The following is a 12,539-nucleotide window of genomic DNA, read 5'->3' as shown; positions in this document are numbered from 1 at the left end:
CATAAGGTAAAAACTTAGGAAGGTAAGGTTAGATGTGTCCTTCTATTCTATAATTTACTTACATTTTGCATAAAAAATTAGTCCACCATTTGGAAAGATAAAGATGAGCGCTGTTAGAGAAACTCGAGAAATAAAACGATTGCCTAAGATTCAAAATTGTTTGTAAGAAAATATACATTCAGACAATAACCATATTTTACGGTTTAATAAAAAGTAATGCTGGAATGTATTGAGATTTTGCCATAATAGCAGCATTTTATTGAAAAAAAAAAAATTTAAAAAAAGAAACTCTAGTAAAAATTTCACCCCTTACAGTTTAACATGTCAAGACTGCTGTTGCTTTGTTTAACAATCTAATATAAAATGATAAGTTATGCAGAGAGAGAGAGAGAGAGAGAGAGAGAGAGAGAGAGAGAGAGAGAGAGAGGTGGGGGTTGGAATTTCCGTTCGTATATTGTTAATGGAAGTCGCTTATCTTAGAATGTATTTATAACTTCTTCAAAATCTACATCTCTGACTATAATCCATATTCATTGTTACCAAATATTGATTATAATTCTCAAGACTTACGTCATCGTACATCTTTAAGACCTTATTCGTACATGAAAACCAATAAACAAACGTTTACAGAATTTTGCGAACACATTACAACTGCCACAGGTAAATATCAATTAGATATTTGCTATGGATATAATTATAATTTATATCACTTATATTAAAGAAAACGGCTGCACCCTGCTGTTTGTGAGTACTCTATTAGTAGTGCCTAAGAATATTGGATACTGAAAATATTTTATGATTAGTTTCTTCTTCTTTCAAGTACCTCCATTCTAACTTCCTTTCTTCAGGCTTCTCCCAATTTAGACAATTATATCTTATTTTCTCCATTTTCTGGATCCATCAATCTTGCTGTCCAACCACTCCAACTCCGTCTTCACTGTCTAGAGGGCTGAACGGCCAAAAGTGGCCCACCTGTGCTTGACCTAATAATCTAAATTTTACAAAATAAAATTCTTTACCGAAATAGGAAATGAGAAAATCCTTTGTTAATGGATTAAGAAACGAGAATACACAATTCCCGCACAATCTTTCGTCTTATCCCAGATCGAAATGTCAGTTTTGAAAGAAGTATTATGCCAGACTGGTCATATTCCCGTAATAATGACTAATGTCTCTAACCTTTACCGGATATTGATTTCCTTTTGGATTTTTAACAGCTGCTCTTCAGACCTAGGTTCGGATTTCGTTAACACGTCATCAATTTCTCCCTGCCGCCATAACTACAATGTCCTATCCTTCTCAGTACGTTTGTCACAGCGAACAGGGGAACACGTTGTTTAATCTGCAAGATAGTGGAGAAGGGTAAGAGAGTGTAAAAACCTTGAGACACATGTGGTTCATAAGGCAACATGCATACATTTTTCTTTCTCCGACGCCAAATGCGCCATCGGTGGATCATAGATAAATTGGTCACCGATGGTTCAATTGGCGATGCTTGTCAAATGCCGTTCATTCCTCAGTCTCATTGTACACCGATGGTTCACGCTATAACAATCCATTTTAATTTTTCACTAGTTTACAAAGCTTTTGTTTTATATATATATATATATATATATATATATATATATATATTTTATATATATATATATATATATATATATTATATATATATATATATAATGTGATTTGTATCTCTCTCTCTCTCTGTGATATTTGGATTACTTCTCTCATTTAGGCCTACAAGTGATTTACATTCACATGAGATCATGATCTACAGAAACCTAAATACGTATATTATTCTTTGATTTATTATATTTTTTATCTTTATTTATTTACTATTCTTTTCTTTGCAATGATTATTCACTAAAGTATACAGACACTGTTTCTTATAAAACAAAATGTCATTTGTCTTTGCGTTGTAATATACTGTATATATATATATATATATATATATATATATATATATATATATATATATATATATATATATATATATATATATATGTATATATATATATATATATATATATATATATATATATATATATATATATATATATATATATATATATATATTTCTTCTTTAGGAACGCAATGGATGCTAGTAGCTTTTATGGGTATGCAGAACCACCGTCAGATGATGATGATGATGATTACAGCAATGATGAAATTTCAAATTCCTCCCTAAGTGACTCTGATCCAAATTTCGATGATGAAGAAAGTAGCAGCTACAGGCGAATCAGAAGTGAGTGGTACAGGAGAGGACAGCATTTTGCCAGCAACGGATGATGATGGTACAGAGGATGAAAATATATTGCCTTCAACATCTAATGTGACAGATATTCAACAACAATTATCTCAAGCAAATGGAAACTCTGACTGGCAGGATACCGTTGCTCTCCCTAGAAACTTCCTATGTACAGCTAGAGAAGAGAAACATTACACTTTGCCATCTACTTCAGATGGAGTCTTCCACTTGATGTGTATAAATTATTTGTTACTGAATGAGATCTTTGATTTGATAGTAATTGAAACTAATAGAATTTTATGATACTACTGCCAGCAATGAAGCCTATTACTAGGCACTCTAAGATGAAAGCTTGGAAACCAGTAACCAAACAAGACATTGAAAAGTTCTTTGGTATCTTTATTCTCATGGGTCTGAATAAGCAGCCAACTTTTGAGAGCTACTGGAGTAGGAGCAAAATGTATGGAGTTGATCTTATAAAGACAACCATGGCTAGGAATAAATTTGAGCTGATCCTACGATTTATACACTTTGCAGATAATAGTCGCTCAGATGGAAGTGATAGACTTTTCAAACTGCGGCCACTGATTCAGCTTTTGTCAAGAAACTTTAAAAAATTCACACCTGGTGAGAAGGTTGTAATAGATGAAAAGTATGGTTTATTTAGAGGTCGAACATATTACGGCAATATAATCCAAGTAAAAGTCACAAATATGGATTGAAAGTCTATAAATTGTGCTCAGTGGATGGATATACTTGGGAATTCATGATTTACAAAGGGAAAGGTGATAATGCTCCAGGAATAGAACATGCAGAGTATATAACTCGGGCACTAATGGATGGACTTCTTAGTGAAGGTAGAACACTTTATATAGACAATTTCTATTCTTCAGTGCCATTGTCTAGGTACCTTTTAGGAAAATCAACTTATGTCTGTGGAACACTGAGAGTGAACAGAAAGTATGTTCCAAAATCTGTGACACGCAAAAAACTGAAAAAAGGTGAAGTAGCAGCACAGCAGAATTCTGAAGGCATAAAAGTTATAAAGTGGAAGGATCAACGTGATGTTCTTATGCTAACAACTGTCCCTGAATATACCAAAGAATTAGTCAAAACTGGTAAAATAAAACGTGGTATAGAGAGAGAAAAGCCGCAATGTATCTTGGATTATAATGCAGCCAAAAAAGGAGTGGACTACTCTGACCAGATGGCCTCATATTACTCACCCCTCAGAAAAGTTAAGAAGTGGTACAAGAAAGCAGCTTTTGAGCTTCTTCTTGGGACAGCTATAGTAAATTCATATATTCTCTTCAACAAGTTTCACACAAACAAACCAATTTCAATAAAGAAATTTAGAGAATCTGTAGTACTCTCACTTTTGAAAGGTAAACCACTGAAGATATAAAGATGGAAAGGATTTTTCACCATTGGGGGGAAAAGGTCACTCATGTTTTAGTTGAGTTAGATGGAAAATGTAGAGATGTGAGAAAAAGATGCAGAGGTTGCTATGAGTTACTTAGTAGAAATGAAGGAAGCCAATCGCAGCACGCAAAGCAAGAAGAGTAAAGAGAGTGTGTGGTCAATGTGAAGGCAAGCCTCATTTTTGCCCATCATGCTTTGAAAGACTTCATTCAAAGGAGTACTAATGTTTCTTTGGTGCATATGAAATGCTATATATATCTATATACTGAAAAAGTTTCAGATATGGAGCTTTTGCATAATTTTTTTATGGTGTGCTATCATGAAAAATGCCTATTATTTTTTCCATTATAATTAAAAGAATGCTTTTATTTTTTTTCACTTTTATAAAATTGAATTAATAAACTTTGATTGGCATGCAGACTATGGTATTTATAACCCTTTTTACTAATTTATCTAAATAAAAATAAAAAAAGTATGAAAAATCAAAATTGAACCACTGGTGGTACATGTGGCGTTTATGTCTTATTCACAAAGTACCACCGGTGGTTCACATGGCGGATAATCAAATCAAAGATCTCATCAGTAACAAATAATTTATACACATCAAGTGGAAGAACTTCTCCATCTGAAGTAGATGGCAAAGTGTAATGTTTCTCTTCTCTAGCTGTACATAGGAAGTTTCTAGGGAGAGCAACGGTATCCTGCCAGTCAGAGTTCCATTTGCTTGAGATAATTGTTGTTGAATATCTGTCACATTAGATGTTGAAGGCAATATATTTTCATCCTCTGTACCATCATCATCCGTTGCTGGCAAAATGCTGTCTCATCCTGTACCATCATCTTCTGATTCGCTGTAGCTGCTACTTTCTTCATCATCGAAATTTGGATCAGAGTCACTTAGGGAGGAATTTGAAATTTCATCATTGCTGTAATCATCATCATCATCATCTGACGGTGGTTCTGCATACCCATAAAAGCTACTAGCATCCATTGCGTTCCTAAAGAAGAAATATATATATATATATATATATATATATATATATATATATATATATATAGATATATATATATATATATATATATATATATATATATATATATGTATATATATATATATATATATATAGATATATATATATATATATATTATATATATATATATATATATATATATATATATATATATATATATATATATATACAGTATATTACAACGCAAAGACAAATGACATTTTGTTTTTATAATGAAACAGTGTCTGTATACTTTAGTGAATAATCATTGCAAAGAAAAGAATAGTAAATAAATAAATATACAAAAAATATAATAAATCAAAGAATAACATTTTCTTTATTCACTACAAAAAGATATTAAAATAAATATAAATGTCCATATGAAAATATAACTCGAGTATTAAATAGTTCTAATATTCTCTAATAAGGAATAAATGTTCTTTATTCACAACCGAAAGATATTCAAATAGATAATTGTAAATAAAACTCCAGTATTTAAAACACCTCTCATATTGTATCCGGGAATAAATGTCTATTTTTCTACACAACCGAAAGATGTTTAATTAAATACAGGTGTAAATATAAAAAATAAATCTCCAACATCTAAAATAGCGTCTATATCGCAAGGGCATCCCAGCGCAAAGGGACATTACTATATTCAACGAAACGACACAAATTATTCCGTCTCTTACCACACAAAAAAAGGACTCGGTTCTGTCACATGCAAAGGCGTCTCTCTCCGCGCAATGGTTCTCTCCCTTTGTACGCTCGAGTTAGGGCCAATTTTGAATGCCCTATCACAATGTTACGGCAGGATGGCTTCGTGAATTTAGCTTCGTCATCGGGGCGAAGGATATGTATATACGTATATGCACATATGTAATATATCATATTTTATATATATATATATATATATATATATATATATATATATATATATATATATATATATATATATATATATATATATATACATATATATATATATATATATATATATATATATATATATATATATATATATATATATATATATATATATATGTATATATATATCATTGGAAGGGGTCCCTTTTTTAAAGGTAATGCTATTGAAAAATATGTTCTTATTAAAAAAAAATATTTTCCAGTATCAATAATAATACTGTTAATAACTAAACCTTATCTCTGAAAAAGTAACCTTCACTGGGATTAGTGACAAAGGTAATTCAGTGCAATGACAATTAGATATAAATCACTATTTCCAGTACACTCCAAATTATCTTAATAAGAAAGAAAGGTGGTTAGTGATTTACCTAAATTTGTCGAATTCCAGATAAATTAAGGCCGGTTAATGTTAACCTAACTTTGGCGCTGTTATATAATACGATATATATCTCCATTTCAGAGGACCTGCAGCTTGTCATGGATTTTGAATACCATTTAAATTATCCTCTGCCTCAGAATTCGTCTATAATTTTGCAAGATTTCCGCCTTAACTGTTCTGTGAAATGTACCTTTCCTCAGACTTCACCCCCAAAAATTCATGGCTTCCTGGGTCCTAAATCGAGTGGCCTAAATCTCGGTCACACCTTTCGGTCGCAATGTGTCGTCAGCGAATGTTTGAAATTGCCTCGACTTCGCTTGTAACAGGAGACGAATCTGTTTGCGACAGACGCTCTTCCATTTGACAGTGGCTTGTAGTCTGTTTTCTTTTCTCAGGAGAGAGAGAGAGAGAGAGAGAGAGAGAGAGATAGAAAGAGAGAGAGAGAGAGAGAGAGAGAGACAGACAGACAGATTGTTCTTGTTTCGTCCTCTCACGCTGCCCAAACTCTTGTAGTGATATCCAGTGCGTTGTTAGCATTAATACATTTCCATCAGGGAACACTTTTTTTTTTTTTTGTAATAAAAGAGATGGTCGACTGAAACGGGGAAACCCCTTATCAAGGGACATTACGTACCGCATTCAGAGAGAATAATAGTCCTCTGAAGGAAGACAATTATAAGTGAAGAGTTAATTATATATTTATATGAATATTTATAGATATCAAACAGAGAATCAAAATAAAAATGAAAATTTATTATTAGGCTATATATGTAGACAGGGCTCCGCTTCAAGATTGCTCAAGATAATTACCGTTCATATGCCTTATAATTCAACGATTCCTTCAATGAAAAACTGTAATATCATAAATTGTAAAGAGCTGCATCTATGCACATATTAGCTACATATGTATTTCCATTTCATGTCCTTCGTGTTCTTTTTCGCTGAACAAATATTTGATCAACCTTCGAAATGATTTGGTTAGGTCGAAGCTTCCTTAAGCGAGTCAATTCTGGACAATCCTTTATCGTTATACTTTGGAATATCTTACTATTTAATAGAGGCCATATCAGTATAAATCAATGTAACATCTTTGTTATCGAATATAAAGTACAAGTTGTTATACATTAGGAAAATTCAAATAGATAAATAAATAAATATGAATTAATTATTAATTATAAGTGAATAGATCAATATAAATATATAGAAAAGGGAATGTAATTAGATAGATATGAATATAACTAAATACATAAATAAATAAATAAATAAATAGATAACTTTATAAATAGATACATAAATAGATAAGATATACTTAAATAATTAATGAACAGATAAATAATAAATACATGAATAATAAATAGAAAACTAAAGTATTTTCACACAGAAGAACGAGAGAGAAAATAAATTTTATTTTACGAAACAGAGGCAGAAACAGATACCGCAACCATCTATCCATCTCCTGGCGCTTCAAATTTTCGATCCACCATTCCAGTATCAAAATCAATCTCCTTCGCAATATACACCTTCATCAGACCTTTCTGAAGGTCAACAAAAGGTCAAACGAGACAATACAAACATCACACTGACCTCCTCCTCCTCCTCCTACTCCGTCGAACGTTATTCAAATGACCAAAACGAAAATGACAAGAGGGCGCTGAACAGAACAGCTAAATATATGCGCTGAGTCGAGCAGATTTTCCAAAGATATTGTCATGGTAAAGTGCGCCTCGCCTCTCTTCAAATGAAGGAACTTCCTTCCAACTTCATTTAACTTACTCGACTTCCTTTCGAACATTTACATGGAATTATATTAATGAAAAGGTACCCGAGGTGGGTCGAAGTATAGGGAAATGGGGAGATGTCAATTACAATTCATTGGGGAAGTAATTTTATTTTTGAAGATGGTCCCTGATGAAGTGAACTGGTTGGGGAAATGTTATGGTTTTTAATGGGGTAATGTATTACCTTCCGCTTTGCTTAAATCGAATTCTTGTAATATAGTATATTTTCATACTTTTGTTTCACGCTATACGAAGACAAGTGTAATGGCAGATATTTTTATTATTTTTAGTTTTCATCTAAGTACATTTCTTTTCATAGTATTATGAAAACACTTGAATCCCTACAGCCTTTGTAAGGGAAGAAGAGTTCATTTCTCTTAATTCCAGTCACTGAATAATTGACATATATCATTTCCATGATCATCTATTTAAAACAGTAATTTTGATTAATTATATAACCAAAATGTTACGAGTATCATAAATAAGGATTATTCTAGTATATAATTAATAGTAAATCTGACATCACTTGAAACTTAATAAAATGATACTTGATATTTTTTAGGAATATAGAACTTTATTGCTGTATAAGGAATTGAGAAATAACTTGAAAACTAGGACACATATTTGTACGGATACACATACACATCTTCACACACTCACACAGATGAATTATTTATTAAAAGACACAGAACACAAATATGTACGAACACACACACATACATATGGTAATCAAAATTTTTTAAAACATTTTTCAAGAACCACTAAACAATCGTTTGTACATACTCACGTACACATCCCTTACGCGCACACATACTCTCTCTCTCTCTCTCTCTCTCTCTCTCTCTCTTTCACACACAAACACATGACAGTCAAAAAAAAAATTAAAATATTTTTCGAGAACCACTATTTAATAATTTGTACAAACACATGCGTACACATACATTCACATACATACACACACACATACAACCAAAATTTGCCAAAATATTTGTTTAAGAACCACAGAACAAATACTTGTACAAACACACACACACATACACACAACCACATCCACACACACATACACACACACACACACATATAAACACAAACATGACAACCAAAAACCTGTTAAAGTATTTGTATAGAACCACAAAATAATTTAGCCGAATCTTGTAGACATTCTAAAGCTAAACCAGAGAAGGTTTTCCATGATTTTGTGGTACATTACCGACCCTCGACTACAAGTGAATAATATCCGTAACGAACGATGTCTTACCCAGATTAATTAAGCCTCCCCTTGGAACTGCTGGTCCAATTAATAGATTTTTTATGTTCAAGCCTACAGATAATTCGTTGCTCGGAGCAGTGGGAGAGGAGGAAGGCGTCCCGTTTCCTGTTTTAGTGGTTTTGCTTAATATGAAGATAACCCTAATTCACATGTAAAAAAGCACATAGGGGTTATTGACTCCAAGATGTTTGATAGGCAGGATCTGTTGTGTCTGAAGCCGTGTTGACTGTTTAACATCAGGTTGTTTCTATCAGTGTGATCCACAATTTGATCTCCAATTATGGACTCAAAAATCATACAAGAAACTGACGTTAGACAAATTAGTCTATAATTTCCTGGTTCGTCTCTCGGACCTTTTTTTTTTTTTTTTTGTAAATTGGGGCCACATTACCTAGTTTCCGTCCTTTTGGTGCCTTTCTTTGTTCAGTGCTTTTTCTGTAGAGTTTATATAGGTGAGGAAGTATCTCCTCTTTTAGCTCTTTCATTTCTCTTGGATGAATCCCGTCCTGTTCAGGAGATTAGAACTTGTTTAATTTTTTTTAATGGTAATCAGAAAAGACTGATCCATTCACTTCCTCCGGTAACTTTTCGAAATCTCGAGAACCTACTTGACCTTCTACTTCTATTTGCCTTTGATTTTTAGCCGGGAGCCTCAGCAAATTATTCTTTATTCTGACATCGAATGATTTCAGGCTATTTAACCTCATTATAATTCTAACTCCTTTTTTTTACAGACTTACAGGAATATTTTCTTACTAAGTGATAGTTTATTCATGAACAGGATTTTCCAGTAAGTTGTTGACTTATCTTAGGAGTAATTTTAAAACACATTTTTCAAAATGTATTTGAGAGGAGGAATATTTTATGAGCATTTCAGTATCTGCTTTAATCCAAAAAAATTAACGTATATGGACTCAAATGTACTTGTTATAAAATCGTTATGAAAAATATGCATAGGAGGGCCATAGTTGATACAGGTCTAAAACTTAGTGCAACTGAGAAAGTATATAGTGTCGATTATGCTACTTCAAAATCGTAAGTAATGACACATGGAAGAGAGGCCCAAACGTTAACGAAATGTATAGAAAAACTAACATAAGTCGAGGAACAAGTGATTCAGAGGAGGATTCTAAAATCCATTAGTCTGTTAAGAACAGACTTCTGGCGAATAATTAACAACCTTATATAACCCTAGGCTTTATAGGTTTATTCATCATCATTAGTTTCCTGGACTGGGAAGGGGCTTTACGGCTGGGATAATTAATTTCTAGACGGCCATAATTTCCTCATTATTACCCTATGTATGATTTTCTTTGTGGGAATTGGTGCTTAATAAAAGGGGAACCTCATTAAGAATAGTTTGATGAGTATGGGATTAAGTATGTTGATTAAGTAACAGATGCTATTTCGGTAAGGTAAATCAAGGAACTGCGTAATGAGAGTAATAATTAAGATATCTCATATTAATTTGACATCAAATATCTAGACATTATCAAGCAATTTTTTAAATATTCAGTTTAGATACTGAGACTTCTAAGATCATATAGAAAGATAAAGCAAGATTTTATTATGTTCCTACGGTTGTTGTGCAATTGTTGTCTTACCATAGGCAAGGACTGTGTCAAGAATGTAGAAAAGACTAGAATTGGGTAAAAGAGGATTATAAACGATATACAGGAACGGAGAATTTTACAGAAGGTCTCATCCAGTGTTTTAAAAAGGAATCGAAATTGGGAATTAAAACAAGTATTGCAGTCGCTTATTTTTAGGAAGCTTAGCTGGCTTTATCAGGATTTGGAATATAGACAGAAATTGGATCATGCTAATTGGCATGCTCTCTCTCTCTCTCTCTCTCTCTCTCTCTCTCTCTCTCTCTCTCTCTCTCTCTCTCTCAAATCATGCTTCATGCTTCCAAGACCATAAGTTTGATAGTCATTGATACAAATCTCTAAAAATCATAAACAAACTATGAATTAAATGATAACCGCATATGCCAATTAATCAGGCATTTTTTTTCTTCAAAGAATTTGATTTCCAGGTTAAAGTGAAACCCATTTCTTTTAACAAGCAGTCCCAGGGCCATCCATTGACACATATCATCCAGGAGTAGGGGGAGGAACGGCCTTGTTCATTTTTGGAAATTGCTTATGAAAAGGAAGATTTTTATAATTAACTAATAACGCTGGCTACTGATAAAAGGTCACACCTTTTGTTCTTTCCCAAAATATGTCTTTGGTAAAGGGTACCGATAAACTTGTGTCTGAAAAAGTAGGGCGAAAATTGCAGAGTGTTAAAGATCAGGGTAGATTTCTTTCAGTTTATTTTGGGATTAAGCCTTCATTTATATATAAGTAATAAAGCAGAAATAAAGTTATCTTTATAAGCAGTCAAGAGCATGATAAAGCAGGAATAAAGCAAATAATATCTTGAAGCAATAAAGTTTTCTTGAACCATAATATGATTGTCCACAGTTGGTACGACTGTCATGTCTAAGTTACAACTGGTCCTTCACTATTTTCCGTATAAAGGTTGGCTGAACCGATTCCATAGGTCCACGCCAGGCTTCGTATTTGTTCCACAAACGTTATTTGGCAATGCCAGTGATAGAAGAGAAAATTTTGAATAATATACTTGAATTTTTGTAAAGTTCTTTTGCAAATATCTTATAATATTACTAAACCATTTTTAGGTTCTTAAAAAATCTTATTATCATTTTCTCAGGAACATTCTCAAATTTTATATAACCTTACTTCGCTTCATCGTCCTATTATATATTCTTAATAGCTCTACATTAGGCCTGATCACTAACGGCTGATATTGAATTGTCATTTCTCTTACAATTAATTGGCAGTTGTATTACTTACACATAACTCTTTCCATTCCTGTTAAGGCAAGTATGCGCATTTAACTACTTACAAATCAGCGTAAATACCAATATTTGTATAGCATTTTATCAGTAAATAATAATGAAAAATTTTGTAAATCACAGATGGACAACGCATTTGGAACCTCAAACATTCAAACGAAGACACAGTGCATTACTACCTGAAGCAATTATCCTTTCATTTTAATATTTGGTGGGGGGGGGGGGGGGGCGGAGGCGTATGGGGGCTATTTATTAAATTGTTCATTAATTTTTTCTTGTCTGATAACTGACCTCTTCATTCTGTACTTTCCATTACCTTCTGATTACTTTCTTTCAAAGGAACCCAATATTCCTATGTGGGCTTGTCCATTAGAATAGAGCTCATCTCCTGAACAGTAATAATTATAATAATAATATTAATAATAATAATATATAGGACAAATTTAATCGTTTATGGTCAATGTTATAAAGTAGTAATATCATTTCAGAAGCCTTATAAGTGCTCGACATTCTTGAGTGGCCTGGTACTTAATTCTTTGTTGATAATCAACTACACAATTATGGAAAGAAGCCAAACTCTGTCTGTATAATGTAAATAAATCTATCTCTGAAAACGACATATCAACTTTAGGAGCTTC

General features: G+C 32.5%; 1 protein-coding gene across 1 annotated transcript; it reads left to right on the top strand.

Moving 5' to 3' along the window:
* Positions 1-3,014: 3,014 nt before the first annotated feature.
* Positions 3,015-3,653, top strand: LOC135219084 (piggyBac transposable element-derived protein 4-like). The gene has a single exon (XM_064255513.1). The coding sequence runs from the start codon at positions 3,015-3,017 to the stop codon at positions 3,651-3,653; it is 639 nt and encodes a 212-aa protein (XP_064111583.1).
* Positions 3,654-12,539: the final 8,886 nt, after the last annotated feature.

This window comes from Macrobrachium nipponense, chromosome 1, assembly GCF_015104395.2.
Source record: "Macrobrachium nipponense isolate FS-2020 chromosome 1, ASM1510439v2, whole genome shotgun sequence".
NCBI classification, from domain to species: Eukaryota; Metazoa; Arthropoda; class Malacostraca; order Decapoda; family Palaemonidae; genus Macrobrachium; species Macrobrachium nipponense.
Note: the sequence above shows the minus strand (reverse complement) of the source record. Positions and strands in the feature narration are given on the sequence as shown.